Raw genomic sequence first — 24,928 nt, forward strand, 5'->3', positions numbered from 1 at the left:
AGGGGGCAACTTAGGTAAAATAGAGCCAGTTTGTACAGGGGCCTCCAAATTGCCTCTTTTTCCTGCCAGAACACGTACGGACTGTCTGACATGTCTACTTGGATGCTGTCACCGATGTAATCCTCCACCATTCTTTCAATGGTGACAGCATCATATGCAGTGACAGTAGATATGTCAGAAATTGTTGGCAGGTCCTTCAGTCCGGACCAAATATTCAATCTTGGTCCTACCTGCCCTGCATCACCTCCAGCGGGTTGGTTAGGATATCTAAGTTGTTTCCTGGCAGCCCCAGTTGCGGAAGAAAATGAAGAAGGAGCTATTGACGTGTCACATTGTGCTTCAGCTGACAGTGTTTTCCCCAGCAGGTCTTTGCACAGGAAAGAGAGACACCACATAGACTTTAAACCTAGGATCATGCACGGTGGCCAAAATGTAGTGGTCTGTTTACAACAGATTGACCACCCTCGAATCCTAGGAAAGCGGATGAAGGGCTTCATCCACAATTACCACATACCGAGCAGAATCGCTCCATCTTAGCTCCTCCTTCACTTTCTCCAGCTGCTTCTGCAAAAGCCTGATGAGGGGAATGACCTGACTCAAGCTGGCAGTGTCTGAACTGACTTCACGTGTGGCAAGTTCGAAGGGCTGGAGAACCTTGCACAACACGGAAATCATTCTCCAGTGCACTTGAGTCAGGTGCATACCCCCTCCTTTGCCTATGTCATAGGTGGATGTATAGGCTTGAATGGCCATTTGCTGCTCCTCCATCCTCTGAAGCATATAGAGGGTTGAGTTCCACCGCGCTACAACCTCTTGCTTCAGGTGATGGCAGGGCAGGTTCAAGAGTGTTTGCTTGCACTCCAGTCTGCCACACAGTCGCTGAATGGTGAAAGTGGGCCGAAATTTTTCGGGCCACCCTAAGTGTCTCATGCACGGCCCTGTCGTTTTTTTAAAAAATTCTGCACCACCAAATTTATTGTGGGAGCAAAATATGGGACATGCTGGAATTGCCTAGATGTAATGCCCGCACAATATTGGTAGCATTGTCAGATATCACAAATCCCCAGGAGAGTATAAGTGGGGTAAGCCATTGGGCGATGATTTCCCTCAGTTTCTCTAAGAGGTTGTTGGCAGTTTACCTCTTACTGAAACCGGTGATACACAGAGTAGCCTGCCTTGGATTGAGCTGGCGTTTCTGAGATGCTGCTACTGGTGACGCTGCTGTTGTTGCTGCGTAAGATGATACATCTACCCAGTGAGCTGTCACAGTCATATAGGCCCTCATTCAGAGCCGTACGCTCTGAGCAGAGCGCACGCTCTGAATGAGGGCCGCCCTCCATAAAAATGGAGCGTCCTCCTGGACGCTCGTATAGCTGTGGGTCACCACCCACAGCCTATACGAGCGTGCAGTTTGATGGCCGCGATGGTCGTGACCATCGCGACCATCGAAACTGCGAGCCGGAGCCTGCGGTTGAGGTTTTCAACCGCAAGCTCCGGAGTGATTTTGGATCTATTAGAGCCAAAATCACTCTCACTGACATCACTAGTGATGTCAGTGGGCCGGCTTCTGATGGGAGGCGTTCCCGTGGGAACGCCCCCATCAGGGAGGAACGCCCCCGGCACGCCCACCAAAGGGGGCGTGCTGTCAATCAACATCGACAGCACGCCCCCTTTGATCAGACACAACGAGCGAAGGACTTTCCTTCGCTCGTCACGTCTGGCGCATGCGCACGACGGAGCTCCCTCCGTCGTGCGCATGCTCAGTGCAGAACATCGACCCACTTGCGAGCGGACAGCCGCTCACGAGTGGGTCTGAATCAGGGCCATAGTCCTTAGTCTGTCCTGTTCCACTTGTCCACATGTCCGTGGTTAAGTGGACATTGGGTACAATGCATTTTTTAGGACACTGAGGACACTTTTTCTGACGTCTCTGTACATTCTCGGTATCGCCTGCCTAGTGAAGTGGTGTTTAGATGGGATTTGGTACTGGGGACACACTACCTCCATCAGTTGTCTAAATCCCATTGCACTAATGGCGGATACAGGACACATGTCTAACACCAACATAGCTGTCAAGGCCTCAGTTATTCGCTTTGCAACAGGATGACTGCTGTCGTACTTCATCCTCCTCGCTAAGGACTGTTGGACGGTCAATTGCTTAGTAAAAGAAGTAGAGGTGTTCCTGCTTCCTCTCTGTGAAGATGAATGACTCCCAGCAGCAACAGCAGCAGTAGGCGTAGCAATGCAGGATCCTCTGGAGGAATCCTGGATAGGAGAGGAGTCAGTCATACCTGTGACATGGCCTGCAGGACTACTTCTAATCATAATTGAGGAGGAAATTGATGAGGAGGGAGTTGATGGTGTGGTTTGCAGGCGCTTGGATACAACAGGACAAAAGGGATTTAGGTGTCCCTGGACTGCTTATGGTCTTAGCCACAGTTCCTGAACTTGACAGTAACTTTTTATGAACGCGCTGCACGTGACGTATAAGGGAGGATGTTCCTAGGTGGTTAACAGCCTTACCCCTACTTATTACACCTTTACATACGCTACATATGGCAAGACAGTTGTTGTCCGGATTTGGATAGAAATATTTCCAGACCAAATAGGTGGAATTTTTGGTCTTCTGCCCAGGCATGACGATGGGCTTTTTCATCCCATGGACAACAACTCTTTCCCTTGGTGTCTGATTTAAACAAACCACATCACCATTAGAATTCTCCTTGTCAACTTCCTCCTCAGCGCCAGCTACACCAATATCCTCATCCTGTTGTACTTCAACAGTGACATCTTCAATTTGAATATCAGCAACTGGACTGTGGGTGCTCCTTCCAGCACTTGCAGAGGGCGTGCAAATGGTCGAAGAAGCCACCTCTTCCCATCCAGTGTTGGGAAGGTCAGGCATTGCAACCACCGCCACACTTGGACTCTCCTTGGGGATTTGTGATATCTTATTAGAATGCACAGTTCTTTGCTGTGCTTTTGCCAGCTTATATCATTTCATGTGAAGCTGAACCACTAGTCATGAATATAGGCCAGGACCTTAGCCGTTCCTTGCCACTCCGTGTCGTAAGTGGCACACTGGCATGTTTATGTTTCTCCTCTAACGATTTAAATTAATTTTTTTGGGTCAATTTACTGAACTTTGGCTTTTACATGCCCTCTACTATGACATTGGGCATCAGTCTTGCCAGATGATGTTGATGGCATTTCATCATCTATGTCATGACTAGTGGCAGCAGCTTCAGCACTAGGAGGAAGTGGTTCTTGATCTTTCCATATTTTATCCTCAAAATTTTTGTCCTCCATTATTTTTATGGAGTGAATAACCACTGTAAAAATTATTTGTATGAAGAGCAACTTACACCACACAGGACAGCCCCTGTAAAAATTATTTGTATGAAGGGCAGCGTACACCACACATGGCAGCCCCTGTAAAAATTATTTGGATGAAGGGCACTTTATACCACACAGGACAGCCCCTGTAAAAATTATTTGTATGAAGGGCAGGTTACACCACACAGGACAGCCCCTGTAAAAATGATTTGGATGAAGGGCACTTTATACCACACAGGACAGCCCCTGTAAAAATCATTTGGATGAAGGGCACTTTATACCACACAGGACAGCCCCTGTAAAAATTATTTGTATGAAGGGTAGGTTACACCACACAGGACAGCCCCTGTAAAAATGATTTGGATGAAGGGCAGCTTACACCACACAGGACAGCCCCTGTAAAAATGATTTGGATGAAGGGCAGCTTACACCACACAGGACAGCCCCTGTAAAAATTATTTGGATGAAGGGCAGCTTACACCACCCAGGACAGCCCCTGTAAAAATTATTTGGATGAAGGGCAGCTTACACCACACAGAACAGCCCCTGTAAAAATTATTTGTTTAAAGAAGAAGGGCAGCTTACACCACACAGGACAGCCCCTGTAAAAATTATTTGGATGAAGGGCACTTTATACCACACAGGACAGCCCCTGTAAAAATTATTTGTATGAAGAGCAACTTACACCACACAGGACAGCCCCTGTAAAAATTATTTGTATGAAGGGCAGCGTACACCACACATGGCAGCCCCTGTAAAAATTATTTGGATGAAGGGCACTTTATACCACACAGGACAGCCCCTGTAAAAATTATTTGTATGAAGGGCAGGTTACACCACACAGGACAGCCCCTGTAAAAATTATTTGGATGAAGGGCAGCTTACACCACACAGAACAGCCCCTGTAAAAATTATTTGGATGAAGGGCAGCGTACACCTCACAGGACAGCCCCTGTAAAAATTATTTGTTTAAAGAAGAAGGGCAGCTTACACCACACAGGACAGCCCCTGTAAAAATTATTTGGATGAAGGGCACTTTATACCACACAGGACAGCCCCTGTAAAAATTATTTGTATGAAGGGTAGGTTACACCACACAGGACAGCCCCTGTAAAAATGATTTGGATGAAGGGCAGCTTACACCACACAGGACAGCCCCTGTAAAAATTATTTGGATGAAGGGCAGTTTACACCACCCAGGACAGCCCCTGTAAAAATTATTTGGATGAAGGGCAGCTTACACCACACAGGACAGCCCCTGTAAAAATTATTTGTTTAAAGAAGAAGGGCAGCTTACACCACACAGGACAGCCCCTGTAAAAATTATTTGGATGAAGGGCACTTTATACCACACAGGACAGCCCCTGTAAAAATGATTTGTATGAAGGGCAGGTTACACCACACAGGACAGCCCCTGTAAAAATTATTTGGATGAAGGGCAGCTTACACCACACAGGACAGCCCCTGTAAAAATTATTTGGATGATGGGCAGCTTATACCATACAGGACAGCCCCTGTAAAAATTATTTGGATGAAGGGCAGCTTACACCACCCAGGACAGCCCCTGTAAAAATTATTTGGATGAAGGGCAGCTTACACCACACAGGACAGCCCCTGTAAAAATTATTTGTTTAAAGAAGAAGGGCAGCGTACCCCTACACCACACAGGACAGCCCCTGTAAAAATTATTTTTATTTTTGGGCAGCAGCCCATTGACAGACAGGAGAACACTGGTGGTAGGTGAAGAGAGCACCCCTGAAGGATGAGCACCCCCTGGACAACACAGCACTACAGCCAGCCAGTCCCTATGGACAGGACAACAGCCAGCCCCTATATGGACAACAGTAGCAAGCCAGCCCATATGTATATGCCTATGGACAACAGTAGACAGCCAGCCAGCCCCTATGGTCAGTGTTAGCAACAGCTCCCAGCTCCCTCCCTCTTCACAGTAGCCAGCCATCCCAGTATGCAATGTGTACTAAGTTTATTATCAGGCAACAGTAGCCAATAGCTCCCAGCTCCCTTCCTCTGCACGCACTCTCCACAGCTGGAATGAAAAATGGCAGTGATCATGGGACCTTTATAGAATCCAAAACCTGCGAGAATCCGACAGCGGGATGATGACATTTTGCCTCATTCCGGGAACCGAGTCTGGCAGGAAACCCTGAGCTGGACTCGGTTCCCGGCTTGGATTTGGGGGGCTCGGGGGGTTCAGATTTTGAAAATCTGAACCCGCTCATCCCTAGTATAAACAGTATGCCACACTGTGCCCCCGGTATGAAAAACAGCCCACTCCAGTATGCCACTATTGCACTCTAGTATGCTACACAGAGCCCCCCATATTATAATTATGTTCCAGTGCCCCCTCAGTATGAGTCAGAGCCCTCCATATTAATATTATGTCTCAGTCTTTTTCTGGTATGCCCCACAGAGCCCCCATATTAATATTATGCCCCAGTGACCCCATAGTATGACACATAGTAGCTTCCTCAGCCAATTCCTCATTACTGCCTACAAACGGTTCCTGCCTGTCAATCACTTTCCAAAGAAATCCCTACTGCAAACTAGAACAGTGATGAAACTAGAGGTGTGCACAGTGCGACTCAGATGCAGGTGCAGATCACTGATAATCAATCACTTAACTGCATAAACATCGGCAAGGTGACCAACTCTGAATCAAAGCCATGAGAAAGGATACATGATGGGGAGTGAAGGAGGGGGTTAGGAATGGGGCCAAGTTGGGGGGAAGCCTGAGACTGAGGAGACTGGGTCTGTTATACTAGTAAATATAATAATTGGCTAAGGGTGTGATTCAGAGATGGATGCAAGAGAAATTGGTGCTGCATCTATGGTAGCAGCGGATCTGAGTAGCTATACTAATGTTGCAGGTATAGTCTTTTGCGATGCCCACCATCAGCTACTCAGATCTGCTGCATGAGTCGCAACATCGGGAAAACATTGCTACCATTGTGACAACCATCGGACATCTGATTAACCCTAAGGTTACTCAGAATGTCCAACACAACTAACCAGCCAAAGGCAGTGAATCTGCGTCTGAGGATGCAGTCACTGGCTTCGGCATGCCCCCAAAATGCTGGTGACACATCTGCATTTTAAATGCTCGGCACCACCCCCAAACGGCTGCATATTGTCAATCAACTGATTTCTGCAGCCGCACTGTGCCTAAAGATACAGGACCAGATCTACTCATGCGCAGTGCGGCGCATGCACACATCGAAAACCCATGGACAATTGCAATCGCATTGAAATAGGGTCCAACTCTGAATCTGCCCCTAAGTCCATCCCATATCTGACATGCTCAGTAGGTGTCGGAACTCAGGTAATGACATCACTGACTCTGTTGGGAGGGGTCAGATTTCAAATGAAAAAAATTAAAATCGTTAATTTAATCGTGAACCAACTGTGCACTCAGAAATTTCACAAATCCCTGAGGAGAGTCTAAGTGTGTCAGCCAGTGCCATGTGTGAGCCTGACCTTTCCAATACTGTACTTGAAGAGAAGCCTCCTTCCATGACTTGCGCATCCTCTGCAAATATGGGAATGAGCAGCACAAGTCAACATGCTGACATAGAAATTGAGGATGCTTCTGTGGAAGTGCACCAGGATGAGGATATTTGTGTTGCTGATGCTAATAAAGATGTTGATAATGAAGATGCTGATGATGAGGATGTTGTTGATGAGGATATTGTTTGTGTAAATCAGGCCCCAGTGGAATCAGATATTGTCCATGATAAGGAAAAGCCCATTGTCGTGCCTGTGCATAAAAGAAAAAATATCCACTTCTTAAGTGTGGAATCATTTCTACCAAATCTAGACAACAATTGTCAAACCATCTGTACCCGTTGTCATGCCAGAGTAAGTAGAGGTAGGGACCCTAACCATCTAGGAACCTCCTCCCTATTACGCCATCTACAGTGCATCCATCGAAAGTGTTTGCAAAATTCAGAAGCTTTGGCTAAAAAAGTAACAACAAGCAGTCCAACATCAGCTAGCTCTCTTCTCTTTGCTAGGTCCAAGCACCTGGCATCTTCACCACCAACACCTTCATCAACAATATACTCAATCATTTTTGGAAGTATTCATGCATCCTATTTGATAAGGCTAACTCAGTCGTCCCCTATCCTGGATTCCTCAGAAGAATCCTTGAGCACTATGCCTGGTGCTGCTGCTGCTGAAAGTGGATCTTCATCCCAGAAGGGGACTAGGAAGACTACTAGTAGTAGTTCTAAAAAACAATTGACTATTAAAAAATCCTTTGCAAGGGGGAGCAAGTACGACTGCAGTCACCCAGTTACACAGCAGATCACTGATGGCATAACATCTATGCTGGTATTAGATGTGCGTCCGATATCTGCATTAGTGCAGTGGGTTTTAGACAGTTAATTGAGGTCCTCTGTCCCAGCTGCCAAATCCCATCTAGGTTCCACTTCACTAGAAAAGCAATTCCCAGCCTGTACAGGGACGTTAAAAAAAAATTAATTAGTGTCCTCCAAAATACTGTTGTACAGACTGTCCACTTAACCACAGATATGTGGACAAGTGGAACAGGACAAAGCAAGATTACATGACTGTAACAGCCCACTGGGTGGGTGTATTGCCTTCAGCGGCACCAACAGCAGCAGCAGAAGCATCTAAGAAAAAGCAGCTTATTCAGAGGCAGGCTACTCTGTGTATAACCAGTTTCACTAAGAGACACACTGCTGACAACCTCTTAGAAAAACTCAGGGAAGAAATTGCAAAATGGCTTACCCTGCTTGGACTCTACTCGGGATTTGTGATTTCTGACAATGTCACCAATATTGTGAGAGCATTAAAGCTGGGTGAATTCCAACACATTCCATGTTTTGCTTACACTATTAACTTGGTTTTGCAAAATTTTAGAAAAATGACAGGACCGTGCAGGAGATGCTCTCCATGGCCCATAAAATTTCTGGGCATTTTCGCCATTCAGAAGGTGCATGTAGAAGATTGCAGCACCTGCAAGAAATGTTGAAGCAAGAGGTAGTTACGAGGTGGAACTCCACCCTTTATATGCTTGAGCGGATGGAGGAACAGCAAATAGCCATCCAAAGCTGCACAACAAAGTATGACATAGGAAGAGGATGGGGACTGTACCTTACTCAAAATACTTTCCCTGCTGTGCAGAGTGCTGAAGCCCTTCGAGGTAGTCACATGTGAAGTGAGTTCATACACTGCCAGCTTGAGTCAGGTAATTCCCCTCATTAAACTGTTGGAAAAGCATCTTGAGAAACTGAAGGAGGAGCTGAAACAAAGTAATTCTGCTAAGTATGTCAGACTTGTAGATCAAGTCCTTTATTCGATTCGCCAGGATCCAATGGTTGTCAGGATCTTATAATCGGATCAATACATTTTGGCGACCATGCTCGATCCTAGGTTTAAGTCATACATTGTGTCTTTCTTCCCAACGGACACAGATCATAAGAGATTAAGAGATGCAAAGAGCTGTTGGTAAGAAAATTGTCACCTCAAGCAGCACCTGATGCAGCGATACAAGTGCAGCCACCAGAAAACAACTAAACTTTCCCAAAAAAAGACCCACTGGTGATGCAGATGAGTCAACACAACCAAGTTTTGACATCTGGTCAGGTCTAAATGAATTGCTTACAATTAATGAGACCTCTACTGTGACTCCATCTGATATGGTCACCATTCAAAGAATGGTTGAGGACTATTTTAATGATAGCATCCAAATATGCATGTCAGACAGTCCGTTTCACTACTGGCAGGAAAGAAAGGCAATTTGGAGGCCCTTGCACAAACTGGCTTTGTTTTACTTGAGCTGCCCACCCTCCAGTGTGTACTCAGAAAGAGTTTTCAGCACAGCCCGGAACCTTGTCAGCGATATGCGTAGGAGGCTACTTCCTCAAAGCACCTGAGGCTGTAATGGTGGATTACAGCGGGGACAAATTAATATTGTGTGAAGATGATGTACACACTGATGAGGGTGAGGAATAGAATGATGATGGCGATAACATCTTGCCTCTGTAAAGCCAGTTTGTGCACGGAGAGATCATTGCCAGCAATGTCAGCTGCCTGTTGGTAGCTTGTTTTGTGGGGTCCAAACAAACCAATCGCTTCAGTCACAATTGGCAGTCCCTGTCGCTGAAGTGATTGGTTTGTTAAAGTGTGCATGTCCTATATACAACATAAGGGTGGGTGGAAGGGCCCAAGGACAATTCTATCTTGCATTTCTTTTCTTTGCATTATATGCTGTTTGGGGCACTGCGGCCTGACATGTCCAATATTTTTTTTAAATTGCTGTGCTTTTGTGCTGCTGCTCTGACGCTTACTTTTTAAAAAAAAAAAATTACTTTCATACTGTATTTCAACTAAAATCACAAGTAGGTCTACTTGCAAAATATTCTTATGCTATTTTTCAACCTTGATTTGTAGATACCAACCTGGTGGGCTTGGTGTTCCTTGATCATAACAGCCATGTTTGGTCAGATGCAACTCAAACACCAAATGGAAAGGGTATTTTGTGGTGGTATAAGATGGTATCTCTCCTCCCCTCCCAGCCTTCCCATCCACAATCCCAGAAGCATTATGATAACAGATGTTTAGTACCAGACTTTAAAAATCCCTTTGCCCCCTTTCTGTTCAGAGCTTCCATTCTTTGTGCTGCCACAGACAGCATCTACTGCATGCCCCTTTCATTTTAAAAAATAAATAAATACTGGACCACCACAAGAGCTCAGCTAGGGCAAGGGCTGATGTGAATGAGTCAAATAATCTTGAAAATGACTCCCTACCTCCCTCCCTCATAAATTTGCTTTGGAATCCAAAACTTAAATTAAATTTACTATGAATCAACCCTTCCTTTCCCTGCCTTCAACTACATACATACTCCATCTCCTTCAGGCTCTTGATTAATGAAAACATATTTTTCCTTATGTGACATGTTTGAAGCTGAACTGTCACGTGTTTGTGCCACCCACTGCTGCCACTTAGCTTAGTCAGCCAGCTAGCTTGGTGCAAATTATGGGCCTAAACTGGATGAAACAATATTGTGAGCTGTGAGGGGGTCAAAATTGACTGGAAAGTGGAAACTACTGGAAATTAATATTATTGAGGTTATGTTTAGGATTTTTTAGAAAAAACACAGATCCAAAACCAAAACCACGCAAGGGAGGTTTTGCCAAAACCAAATTCAGATCCAAAACAGGAAGTAGATGCAGGGGTCTATTTACTAAGCCAATCAGCTCCCAACTGTCATCTCACATGCTGTGTTTGAAAAATGACAGTTGGGAGCTGATTGGCTGGCACCTTATCACTTTCTTATCACTTTTCACTCTGTCTCCTAACACTGCTTAGTAAATAGACCCCACAGAACCAAAACACGGGTTTGTCGCACATCCCTAGTTTAAAGTACACAGCAACTTTGCTTTTAAAGGTGAGTCACCAAGCACACCTGTTGCAAAGCACCTAGGAAAACAGCTGACACAAATTACATTAAACAGGTTAAAAGGGGTGCATGAGAGAAAAAAAATAATCAAATAAATAAAAAGCACTAATCTACAGCACTCACCATTCCTAGATTTGGGGTGCAACATGGAATATGACCACATTGTGTAAATAGAAATCACAGGGGCTAAGCACTCACCATAATAACTAATAATAATAATAATAATAATACTACTAATAATAATAATAAACAGTGGGGTTTATGTTCATGAATTGATCAATTACTACTAGTCCATATAATAATCCTGTAATGTCTTTCCCATCTTCAACATGCATGTGCAGTGTTAGCCGGGGTGTACTGCCCCTCCAGCAGCTTCCACTGCTAGGGAGCAGGGCCAGACCTAGTGTAGCAGTAGAGGATTGCCTGGCTGGCCTCCAGGAAAGGGGAACATATGGGAGTGGGGGAGGGACAGAGCATGAGAAAACAGAGTGGGGTAACAGCCGGGAACAAGCAGCAGTCAGAGAGGGGGAGGAGCAGTGGATAGTAGGGGTGTGTGGGGGGGCAGAATGGGATGATCCGGCATGTGTGAAGTCTCTTTACTTATAAATAAATGTCTTCCTTTCCTAATGCCATCCTGAGATGATGATAGCTAGAAAGAAAGTAGCTGTACCTTCCCATGCAACGTGTGGCTAAAGCATATGTGTGTGTGAATACATATATATAATAATATAATAATATAATATATATATATATATATATATATATATATATATATATATATATTAGAAACTGGTAACATTATAATATGCAATATAGACAAACATGAACAACTATATTTAACCTACATCTCCAATGTTTCATATAGAGTATAGCTATAGTGTCTTCCATCTGGAAATCATTTAGCCCCGAATGCAATAATACAAATGATTACATTTCTGTGCCCCACTTTTATTTATTTGCACTTAGTAGGACATTGCTAGGTGCTCTTCCAAAATATTTTATCTCAGATCCTCTAATTACACTTTATTCTGACAAGTTTGCACTGATAATAAATAATGCACTTTGCACAGTAAGTAACCTGTTCTTTTCTTCATGCTAGGTGAATACATTGATGAATCTGGACATTGCAGAAACTGTGATGCCTCTTGCTATAAGTGCACTGGTCCTGGTAGACATAAATGTACTGGCTGTTCTATAACAAGGTAAGATCACTTGTTGCATATAATAAAGTATAGCAACTATCAATAGCTAATGATAACTAAACTGGGTATCTAAAAATGAGTAATGTAAGCTTTTATCAATTCACAAATTGTCACAATGATTGTCCAGTGTACTGTACTAATGAAACTGATTCCTCAGCAACTTTTAGAGCAGAGTATTTTGGGTAAAATCCTCTTACTACTGAGGGGTATTTATTACTATGCAGTGGCTGATGCTGCTTTTAATATTATTAACCTTTTAAATTCCGCAGCCAGTACCACTGACCACCTGCACCTTTTGAAAAGCTTCCGCTTAGTAAATATTCAACTGAGCCTCACTTAGGGGGTCATTTAGACCCGCTCGTGAGCGGCAGTATGCTCGCAAGCGGGTCGATGTTCCCCCACTGCGCATGCGCACGACGGAGGGAGCTTCGTCGTGCGCATGCGCGAGGCCCGGCGAGCGACGGGCTCTCCATCGCTCCGGGTCTCGCACCAAAGGGGGCGTGCTGTCAATGTTGATTGATAGCACGCCCCCTTTGGTGGGCGTGCCGTGGGCGTGGCTGCCAGACGGAGGCGTTCCCATGGGAACGCCTACCGTCTAAAGCCGGCCCCACTGACATCACTAGTGATGTCAGTGGGAGTGATTTGGGCTCTGATAGAGCCAAAATCACTCCAGGGCTTGCGGCAGCGAGACTCTACAGCAGGGTCTCGTCGCAAGCCTGATGGTCGCGATGGTCAAGACCATCGCGACCATCATCATGGACACTTGCTATAGCTGTGGGTGGTCACCCACAGCTATAGGAGCGTCCAGGAGGACGCTCCATTTTCATGGAGGAGGGCTCTGATTCAGAGCGAGCGTTCTGGTCAGAGCATCCGGCTCTGAATCAGGCCCTTAGTTCACTGTGTAATCAGTTTCTTTTGCCTTTTCTGCAAAGGGATCTAGTAAACACCAAATAGTTGCCACAGACAAAAGTAGTTTTGAGTCTAAAGAGCATCAGATGGGAGACATAAAAGTATTTCTACCATCACTTCAACATAGATCAGTGGATAGTATTCACTCAGGAAAACTTTGGATATTTTTTTCCCCTCACAGTCTGAAAAGAGATAACAGTGAATAATTTCATAACTCCAATTATACCCAGATTATTATCTGATTTCTCCACCTTTACCATCACTGAACATCAGTGACAGTTTGTCAAAGTAGAGTTAACCCCCCAAATTATCATATTCCATTAAAGAGGGGCACTAATTTTAGTGAATAATTCTTTTTTATTTCTCAGACTATCCAAATACAATTTGAATAGATTTTAGCATTTTAGAGATAGAATTAAATTGGGGTATAAACGAAGATATTTTTTTACAGTTTAATCAGAAAACAAACAAATGTATTAAAGTTTTAATTATATATATCTATATATATATATAGATATATATATGTAAAGAATATGTATCCTTTATTAAGCTTAGCTCAGCCACAATACATTGTACGTGTTGCTTGTATTTTTATTCTGAGGTCTTTGCTGCTGTATCCTTGCTTTATCATGTACACTTACTGGGAATAGTCCTGACTGTGCAGGCATAGTTTAACCTTCTGTAAGATAAAAAAAAAATATTGTTTGGAACATGACTTCGATTTACAGTTTATGGAGACATTTTGTGGAAAGAAATTCTCCATTCGCGCTGTAGTATTGATTTTGGTTGAAGTGCAGAAAGCATGTGTTACAGGTCCTATAAATACACTACTGGGCTCCGGCATTATTGACAGACTTGACTGGAAGATTAAAACTAAATATTGTTTTGTCAGAAATATATATTTAGCTGTTCCCTTTTGGTATGTTACAGACTTGTTAGCATGTAATAATCATGGACAAATGTGAGTACATTTAAATTATAAGGGAAATCCACATAAGCTGCATGTTTCATAATTTATTAATTTTAAAGAATGTTCCCTTACAATCCATGTATTATTGTTATACTTTAAGACTGCACTAAGATATTCTATCTATCTATCTATCTATCTATCTATCTATCTATCTATCTATCTATCTATCGTGTGTATATATATATATATATGTGTATATATATGTGTATATATATATATATATATATATATATATATTACATATCCCATATATCCCCGGCTATATGATAATAATAATAATAATAATAATAATAATAATAATAGTATAAGAGGCAGGAGAAAGGTCATATGACAATGTCCATTGTTCCACCACATTTTCAGTTCCTGTCCGCTCATTAGGCCAATTCTCTTTTATTGTATTCCTCTCTATCCTTTTTTCCCCAGTGTGCCCTTTCTTGCTCTAAATGTCATGGCTCGTTGGTCAGGCAAAGTGCTGGAGGCGTCTCTGGACAAGGGTTCCTTGGCACAATGAGCTGTGTATTGACTAAAGGACATTGTTATCTCAAAGCCAATGAAAGCGCATTGTGAAACAAGCTGGTGGTCTTTGTCCTTTTCTAAGTATGCAGAAGTTCATCCCACTCCATCATCATCACAGATATACAGTCTATTCACTACAATGACAGTGAGCGCAGATGCACTCAGGCTGCTTTCAAATATCTTCTTATTGACATTCTGTACTTTGTGGGACAACTTGATACTTTGATAACAATGTATAGATTACAAAGTCTGACTTCTCATCAAGGTTGAGGTGACATTTTATAGCAGTGGTCACACTAGATTAAATTATATACAACACAATGCAATCTCTTACTTTACAAAATGACACACATGTTCCATATTAATAGTGTATTGTTATAGTCCATCACAGCAGCAACGACAGCTTTGTGCACTGCCTTAGGGACATTTAAGAATTCCATTCCTATAGGCGATGCTATCAGCTACGTCGTAGGTGCAACTGCCACTGATCAAAGCCAGTCACTGCAGAGCTACAGGGTGTCTTCCCAAAACAAGGTACAGAAAATGGGGACTGGAGGTACTCAGGGGGCATAGAAAAGAGGAGAAGCATATACCAGGGGCATACGGGGAGGAGCGTAAAGTCTGAAGGATCAGAACATCCCTCTTTAGATGCTTTCCCTATTGGATAAAGGGGCCCATTTATCAACGAGTTTTATCATACACAACAAGTTTTAAAAGTCACTGTGTATGATAATGGTGCTCCAGCCAATCAGCTCCCAACTATAATCTGTTTGAAAAATGACATTTGGGAGCTGATTGGCTTGAACACCATTTATCATACACAACGACTTATAAGACTTATTGCATATGATAAAACTCATTGGTAAATAAGGCCCCTTATGACTAACACAATCTACAGATATCATTAGCTTTTGGGGCCAGGCTGTGAAAAGCTAGGCTTTTGGAGCTTGATAAATTGGGTCAGACTACAGTGCACACTGAGAATAATGCAGACTGTAGTCTTCTGTGTTACTTACAGTACATAGCTGAACGCAGGAGATATTTCTGACAGCAGCTCCTGAATAATTTTGGGTTGATAAATAGAAATTGAATACAGTAGTAGTCAGAGCATTGAATCATATAACTTCACACACAGTACTTGAAGCCATGCAATGTCATGTTTCATATTATGGTATACAATATGAAACGGAAAAGAACAACACAATATTAAGAAATACAATAAACTTTATATACATGAACGACTGTAATAGTAATATGCAAAATACAGGATTGCCAGTTCTCAAGCTGTTTTTGTTTTCATCAAATATTTTTTAATTAATTGCAACACCAATGAAATGCTTGTTAATAACCAGGAAAAGAATATGAGTCTTCATTAGCTGGGATTTACCTCCACTCAGGTTCAATAACAGTGCCCTTACCATGAGGGAGACCCCTTGTTCTAGCGTCCAGACTCGTGCCTTTACAGAAGGTGCCAGTCAATGTGATCAAAGCTGTTTGTTAACCACAAAATCCCTGCGTCCAGATTTCCCAGCCGCTGTGAGAACAAAACAAACAAACATACTGTACCTACAAGACATTTTTTCCTGTTAATGTATGGACCTACATACAACCTGGCTTTTTAGAAATACTTTAAGAGTCTGCTAGGAATACAGAATCAACCACAAAAGAACAGAAGCTACCAGGAGCTAGGAAGAATCAATTTCACAGTCTTTTCCGTTACATTAAACACACTTTGTTTTTTGTTTTCATTTTATAAGGGTTGCCTGGGAAATGGGATAGGATCTATGACTGTTTGCTCACGTTCCTAACGTCTCTGTAGAATTTAACAGAAACATACTTTTTACAAGTAGAGAAAGTTTAATGTTCAGGCTTCTAATTGGCTCCTAGTGTTAACCCTTTTACCATGTATCCTAATCTGTCAAGGCTGAGATTTAAAATAAGAGCATTACCAGTGCATACAGTATGGAAGAATAATAAAAATGCTCTTGAATATAGCATTTCAGCCATTATGTCTTTATCAAGGTCTATTACAGCTTGTGGGATTTGATCAGTTTATTGCTTCATTTAAAATTGCAGATTTAGTTATATAGCACCAGCATAGCTGTCATGCTTTACCTTCTATCAGTGTTTCTGCATTTCTATGATGCATACATGTGACATATAACTAGCGGAATCATTATTTCTAGTAACAGACGTATCTCCCTGTAGTACAAGCAGAGTCATTGCCCCATGTGACATGTAGATATATTTATCACTAATTGGTTGATTCTTGTGGTCTACGTCCTATGATTTGCTGTGTACTGTAGTAGTTCTTTTACATTAGAGTATTAACAAACAGTACTTCTCTGTCTTTGTCTCAGGTTCCTGGATGACGGAGAATGTGTATTGACTTGTTCTGTTGGCAAATATGAATTTAATAGACAGTGTCGTATGTGTCATTATACTTGCCATGAGTGCAGTGGTGGTGAGCCTGATACATGTACATCCTGTGGCACCGGTAAGTTCTCTAATAGGATCACAGCTCTGTAAATGTCTAAAGAAGCAGTTAAATAGAAAGGGCTTGAGAGGGGACTGTGGGTAAATGTAAGTTCTATGTGCAGATTTATCAACAAATGATATTCTTGTTATCACTCGTTACCAATTTTAAATGGTGCTCCAGCCCCTGTTATTTTTCAAACATGACAGTTTGGAGCTGATTGGTTGGAGCACCATTTAAGATTAGTGATGAGTGATAAGAATATAGTTTGTTGATAAATCTGGGCCTTAAGGTGGGTACACACTGTAAACATATATCTGCAGATTGAGTGATCTGCAGATATATCTGTAGATGATGGTCGTTCATATACACTGAACGCCCAACATCTTCCAGGCAGCCGCAGGTTGCACCGCGGCCCCCTCTCCGCGGCTGCTGATGCATGTGCACGGGCGATTGGCTGATCGCCCGTACACACTTGCCGATGGACAGATATATCTGCCTATCATCTGTGTAGCGCAGCCCACTCAATATGTCTGTGGTACACACTGGCTGATGGGCACCAGATATATTGGCCGATCGATCGAGCGGACAGCCGCGGGGGGAGGGTTAGGTTTAGGGCACCCAGGGGGGACTTAGGGTTAGGCACCCACCCGGGAGGGTTAGGGTTAGGCTAGGGGGAGGGAGGGTTAGGGTTAGGCACCCCCCCGGGGGACTTAGGTTTAGGCAGCGGGGAAGGGGGGGTTAGGGTTAGGCACTTAGAGGGGGGATTAGGGTTAGGCACCCCTAAGGTGGGTTAGGGTTAGGGGGTTAGGTTAGGTTAGTAGATACTTACCTTAGGACGATCAGGAATTCCAGCGCTGTCAGGCTTCCGCTGCCGGGAACTCTCCATCTGTTGACCAGGCACTGCCGGGAATCGAACCGCCGGTTTCATACTGATTCCTAATAAAGAAGTGTACAGTGAAGGGCTGAATATTGCTTATTTAGCAGTTATAGGCACATCAAATTGAATACTCGGTCTGGAAAACTAACAATTCCAGTGTTGTTGGCTGCAACAGAGCAGTATTATGATAGCATTATGGTAGGGTATTAGTGGAAATCATCACTAATATTGCTCAAAGAGACAAATTTTATTTACAATCATATCAGCCATTCAGTAGTTAGTTGTTTACTTAAACCAGGGGTCAGGGAACTTTTTTACCTTTTACCCCCAAATATATTTAGATACGCCGACATTATCCCCTTGATTTGAAAGGAAGGAAATCATATAGTAGTACCCCCATAGTTATGCCCCTGTAGTAGTGCCCCCATAGTTATTCCCTGTAGTAGTGCCCCCATATAATGTCCCTGTAGTAGTGCCCCCATATAGTGCCCCTGTAGTAGAGCCCCCATATAGTGCCCCTGTAGTAGAGCCCCCATATAATGTGTCTGTAGCAGTGCCCCCATATAATGTGTCTGTAGCAGTGCCCCCATATAATGCCCTGGTAGCAGTGCCCCCATATAATGCCCTTGTAGTAGTGCCCCATATAGTGCCCCTGTAGTAGAGACCCCATATAATGCCCCTGTAGCAGTGCCCCCATATAATGCCCTTGTAGTAGTGCCCCATATAGTGCCCCTGTAGAAGAGCCCCCATATAATGCCCCTGTAGCAGTGCCCCCATATAATGCCCCTGTAGCAGTGCCCCCATATAATGCCCTTGTAGTAGTGCCCCATATAGTGCCCCTGTAGTAGAGCCCCCATATAATGCCCCTGTAGCAGTGCCACCATATAAAGCCCCTGTAGCAGTGCCCCATATGATGACACTTTAGTAGTGCGCCCATATAGTGCCCCCATACAGTGCCGCTCGTACAAAGAAAAAAAAAAACACTTACCTTAATCCCTGCTCCGGCATCCACCGCCATCCTGTCCGCCCGGCTGCTCCTCGGAACTATGGGAGAGAAATCATGACATCTCTCCCATAGTGCGCATGGGGAGAGCCGGAAACTGGAGTTCAGAAGAGAACTCCAGCCTCCGGCTAACGCGAAGCAGCATGGAAGGAGCCGGGCGCCCGCTGGTAACAACATTCAGCGGGCGTCCAGCTTAGAGCCTCCCTGCGGCGCCGCGCTGGAGGTCACTTGCGCCACACCGGCGCCAGTGACCTCCATTCCTGGGGGTAATGGACGGACAGCCGGGCATGCAATGATTAATATGCACGCCCGGCTGTCCGTCCATTACCCCCAGGAATTAAATTTTAACCCCATTTGGGGTAATTTACCCCTGTTCCCTGACCAGTGACTTAAACAATGGAAGTTAATGTCTGCTCGGTTGCTTGGTTCTAAGAAGAGAAAATCAGACATTGGTAGGTACTGAGTGGTGAACAACAAGTGTATTCTCTTATGTATCTATGATCAGGACCGTAACTAGGGGTGTGCGAGTGGTGCGGCTGCACAGGGCGCATGGCTCTGTGGGTAGCACCACCGCTCACCCACAGCTCCTGCATCTGGCCAGCAGGGTGCCTGTAATGGCACTCTGCAGCCAGAATCTCTGCACCAGTGCTGCCTAAAGCATCCATAAGACACTCCAGATGGGCACAACGCTGCCCTTAAGGCACCCCGGAGCATCCTGAGGATGCTCCGGCAATTGCTGTAATCACCCGCTCCTGGTGCCTGATGCAGGCCACGCCCCTTCACGTGACATCATGCGGAGGGGGCGTGACTTGCACTGGGCGCCGAGAGCACTAGCTACGACACTGTCTATGATATGATTGAAAATATCACCTCACATAAGTATCTGTTGCCTAAATATGGCCTAGTATGAAAGTAAAGAAGGGATTCACTGTTAACCTACCTAAGGGCTTATGCCCTGATACAAAGTACAAACATTTTAATACTTGAGACATCAATGAAATGTGGAAGCTTACAAAAATGGCAAGCAGTCTAGACCACATATTGGCTTAAATTGGAATACTGTAGATGAGGTAACAATAACCTATTTTACAACTTCAATGATAATAACATGAATAGTAGCAACGTTGATAAAATTAGGATCTGTCACAGTGCAAGTTACAGGTTGTAGTGAACCTGTTGCCAATGGCACTTCCTGTTAATCAATATCGGAAATGGTCTGAGTGCACGCTGCAGGCAGTCTGCGTACACTCACCCGACCACACTGGCTAGTTCGCGCACGCACTGTGAGATGCATATGCATGCGCAGTACAAAAACATCGGGACGGCAATGTCGGCACTGCTGTGCCGCTAGGAGATTGTACAACATGAACTCAGGAGTCGCACACCAAATTATTTAGGGCTCTATTTACTACAACCCGCATATTGAATGCAGATTGTAGTGTGATATTATCGACTGAATTCGCATTGCGAATTCAGGCAATATCACAGGGATTTACTACAAATCCCTTGCAGGGACAGAGCTTGCGATAAAGCTCTGTGCCTGCGAATCCCCTCCGCACACTAGTCACAGTATTTTCGCAAAAAATACAGTGACAAAGAACCCGTGCATGCGCCAACCGGCCGCCGCTGCTACCCCCGCCGGTGGTAAGCTCCTCCCCCGGTGCTAAGCCCCATCCCCGCAATCGCGGACCCCCCATGACCCCCCGCCCCCCCTACCCCTCCTCTCCCTTAATTAAACTTACCTGCATGATCCGACCTCCGATGATGTCCTCCATCTGTCACGCTGGAAGGCGGGTTTTTGAAAGCCGAGGTCTGAGGCTGTGGGAGGAGGCGAAGGCGAGGGGCCTGGACGTATGATCTCCGCATCCACAAGTCCTGGTCGTTGGCTAGACCTAGTCAATGGTGCGGAGTCTAACTCACAAAGAGGTGTTCGCCAGTGACCCCTCCAAGCGGGATATGGGCTTGTGCGTCTCCCTGTAAGCAGGTCGCGGTCCTTTGACTTGGTGACCAAGGCCTGCAGGGAAAAGAGAATCAAAACACCCGTGGCCCAAGGGTAATGCCTGGAATAGGCATGTGGGGAGTGGGATAGAACTCCTGGCTGGAGAAAGGCACTTGAGGTGCTGGCTAGAGAGGTGTGGAGATTTATTGGTAGGCTGAGGTAACAGCTGGATATCCCACGAAGTATATACCGGATTGCCGGCCGGAGATCATGCAGTAGGGTGCAATGAGATGAAGGGTTAACCTGCACACAGGCTGTGATGGTGAAAGCACTGCGATGAGATGAAGGGTTAACTTGCAAACAGGCTGTGATGGTAAAAGGTCTGCGATGAGATGAAGGGTTAACTTGCACACAGGCTGTGATGGTAAAAGCACTGAGGTGAGATGAAGGGTTAACTTGCACACAGGCTGTGATGGTAAAAGCACTGTGATGAGATGAAGGGTTAACTTGCACACAGGCTGTTGATTAGTAAAGGCACTGTGGAGAGATGGAGGTTGAACTTGCACACAGGCTGTTGCTTAGTAAAGGCACTGTGGAGAGATGGAGGTTAGCTTTCACACAGGCTGTTGATAGTAAAGGCACTGTGGAGAGATGGAGATTAAACTTGCACACAGGCTGTTTATAGTAAAGGCACTGTGGTGAGATAGCTCAGAAGCTCTGGAAGAAACACACTGGAAGCACGGGAACCTGGAACGAGACTCCTCTAGTTACACTAGCGGCGACAATGATTGTTCAGGCAACTACCTGGAGCACAGGAGCCGGATATATACCCCTGGAAGCCTGCTGATAGGCCCACAGTGTCAGCTGACCAGCCGGGCCACTCAGGGAAGGAAGTACTGACATAGGGAAAGTGTAATGGCGGCGCCCATGACGGAAACTGCGATCCCCACTCACCGGGTCGCCTGACACCACAGCTACAGGGTGAATGCTCAGCTCCTCCCACGTCGCCACGCCAGCCGCCCGACTGCCCGGGAAGTCAGAGGAAGCCGGCGGGACGGTAAGGGACGGCTGATCCCCGGCTGAACTCTGACACCATGCCTTCAATCAGGTGATCTCCCATACTACACTGGGACCCGATCACCAGGCCGCAGTGCACTATGGGAGACCAGCTGACCAGAGGGGAGACATCACCGGAGGCCCGATTACCGGTCCCTGGAGTCAGGTAAGTAAAGAATTTTTTTGACAATTTTTTTTTCTTTTTTTACAGTAATCAGCTTGCGGTCTGTTTAGACCACACAGCTGATTACTGGGACCAGCTCCGGGCTCTGCTCTCCCCGTTAGAGCAGAGTAGGAGTCCGGTAACCGGGGAAGACCCTGGATAACGCCACCTCCAGGTGGCGTTATTATCACAGGGCTTTCCCCGATATTTTTTTACAAATTATTTTTATTAACTTTGGTCGGATCACATTTCCCATTACAATGATCTGCTTACTAAAAATAAGTGATACTTAGGAGTTGAAGTAGAATTTTACGAATTATACTCCAATTGCCCTGTAATAACTATAGGTGATACTAAAATAATGTGAAAAGGGTGTGAAAACACCCTTTTTCACTTTATTTTAGTAAAAATAATGTTAATAAATAGAGCCCTTAGTCCTTTATTACACACTCAATTACAGCTCTCAATCCATGACAACTATAGCATACCAACTGACATGTTCAGTCAGCCAATTAGCGGTGATACTACAGACATAGCATTGTATTCTTTTTACACATGCGCAGGGCAGTTTAGGAAAAGTGACATCTGGTGGACAGAATGTTGTACTACACTCTCTGGCATTTCCAGCGCTTCAGTACGTTACGATGCGACTCAATATGCCATGGCACAGCACGACTAGCAGGGCGTGGCGTATGGAGCAGATCACATCTGTATCTGACCCTTTACTCCTCTGGTAGCTTGTACAAGACCTTCTGCAGCTTATTTTCTGACAGTGGCAGACTCTCTTTTGAGGCCGGCAAATTCAGTCTGGCAGCAAACACAATTTTGCAACACTTTGTGAGAGATTGTCAGCTTTTATTATAGGATTGTCAACCAGATCTGTAATGCCGCGTATCCACTACCCGATAACATAGAACGATTGCACGATTACGTCATCGTAATTGCGCAATCGTTCTAAATCGGGCACACATTGGGGATGTAAATGTTGGAAATGACCGGACATGCTGGTCAACCTGACAATAATGTCAGGTTGAGCATGTTAGGGGATGATTTATGTACCTACACTGAACGACTGAACATTCAGTGTAGAACTAGAAATAGCACCAGACTGTGAAACCACTGCACGATTACAATGTTGTAATCATGCAGTAGTTTCTATATCTGCTAGTGGATGTGCCCATTTAGATTGGCAGCTTTCTCTGCTAAAAGTGCAGCGTGGTCTGTGAGACTTGTAGCTCTTTCTCAGTGGTATGCAGCCCTTCTAATCTCCTGAAGTTTCAAATGTACTGTGCAGAGCATTCTGTATATGCACACAGGGCCTGATTCAGAGTTGAACTCTTTCCCGATGTTCACACAGTTGATTATCGGTGGTTTGCGAATGTGTCACAGTTCCATTGCGCATGTGCTGCGAATGAATTGTGATCGCGCTCACTGTGTAATTCTGACTTGGGAGCAAAACAAAAAATCAACTAACTGCACCTTGGCAAAACCACTGCAGATGGCACAGATGTAAAATGTGCATAGAGATTAAGGGGTCTACTTACTAAGCAGTGAGGAGACAGAGTGAAAAGTGATTAGGTGCCAGCCAATCAGCTCCCAACTGTCATTTCTCCTTCATCCACTAGGGGACACTGGAGTCTCAGTACAATGGGTATAGGAGCGGGTTAACCGGGAGCTGACACCTTAAAAAAAACTAATAGTAGCTAGCTCCTCCCCCTCTATACCCCCCCTCCCCCCCATGTCAGTCTAAAAAAGGGTGCCCCAGGAACTGGATGTGGCCTCCTTAGGGCTTTGTTTAACATTAAAAAGATCTCCAATCAGCAGGAGGACAGACAGGCAGCCCACTGCCGGGGAGACCTCACCGCTGCTGCATGTGGTTTGCGCTGAGGTCTCCTGCTACAGGGACCTCAGTCTCTGGGGAGCCCAGAGACGCGCTGCTTAAAGTGCTCATTGCGGGCTTCCACAGCACATGCCCGCCGCCGGCAGCATAGGCAGGGCTAAGGTCAGTGTTTCCTGGCTCCCTGGTTAGCAGAGGAGCCAGGACATTATAATAGGCGGGCAATCCACAGTGCGTTCCGCTTGCGCTGATGGCGCCATAGCGGGGGGGGGCAGAGCCTAAGTGTCTCTTCTGCTCCTGCCTCCCATCAGCCTCAGCACTTCTAAAGAACGCTGGGGGGCCATTTTGGAAGCACTACTAACATGGAAAAAGCAGGCTGTGTCTTGGAGTCAGGCTAGTACTCAGTGTATCAGCACTTGCTATTTATTGTATACAGCACTATGCACTTAGCGCTTTAGAGCTCATTGCTTATCTCCCTCTGTGCCCCTTTCAGACAAGTCCTAGGTGTGATTGTAATTACTACTGTCTTTTTTCTCTGTGTGTGTGTGGATGAACAGTACACTACAAAATGTCTACCAAGGGGTCTAAGGCAGCCCAAAAATCTTTTTCCTGCAAGACCTGTGGGGAGAAATTCACACAGGGAAAGCCTAATGCTTCCTTACTGTGTGATAAATGTATGTCTCAGCCTCAGGACACCGGGCCTGATTCAGATCCGGTCGCAAGCGATGAGAGCTCGCAACCGGGTCGATGCAGATCTTCAGCATTAGCTGTATCAGCTAGAAGGGCTCTGTGGTTGTGTCAATGGCAGGCAGTCTAAGAGAGCGGTAGAGGCCCTCCCTTTTACTGGGGAGGTTCTTTTCGGCTCGGAAATAGATAAGTGGATCTCACAAGCTACAGGTGGGAAATCCACTTACCTACCATCTGCTACACCTCCTCCTACTAGAATACCCTCAGGTCCGTCCTTTTGGTCCTTTCGTGCCCCGGGGAGATTTAGAGGGCATTCCAGAGGAGCCCCGGCTTTCTCCAGGGGAGCCAGAGGTCGGGGTAGAGCATCGGCTTCAGCTGCCTCCAGCTCACAGAAGGATAAAGCAGCTGCAAAGCCTGCCGCATGATGTTCTCCCTTCTCATTTGGGGATTCCAGGGTTGGGGCTCGTCTCCTACGTTTCAAGGACATTTGGAACCATTCTTGTCAAG

General features: G+C 45.1%; 1 protein-coding gene across 1 annotated transcript in view; it reads left to right on the top strand.

The window, feature by feature from the left end:
• Positions 1 to 24,928, top strand: part of PCSK5 (proprotein convertase subtilisin/kexin type 5) — a 622,474-nt gene that overhangs the window by 467,001 nt on the left and 130,545 nt on the right. Inside the window, exons 21-22 of the mRNA XM_088464067.1 lie at positions 11,883 to 11,985; positions 16,741 to 16,877. Of these exons, the coding sequence (XP_088320193.1) occupies positions 11,883 to 11,985; positions 16,741 to 16,877 (240 nt within the window). The remainder of the gene's footprint in view (positions 1 to 11,882; positions 11,986 to 16,740; positions 16,878 to 24,928) is intronic.

Source organism: Taudactylus pleione, unplaced genomic scaffold (genome assembly GCF_031769625.1).
Source record: "Taudactylus pleione unplaced genomic scaffold, aTauple2 ptg001573l, whole genome shotgun sequence".
NCBI classification, from domain to species: Eukaryota; Metazoa; Chordata; class Amphibia; order Anura; family Myobatrachidae; genus Taudactylus; species Taudactylus pleione.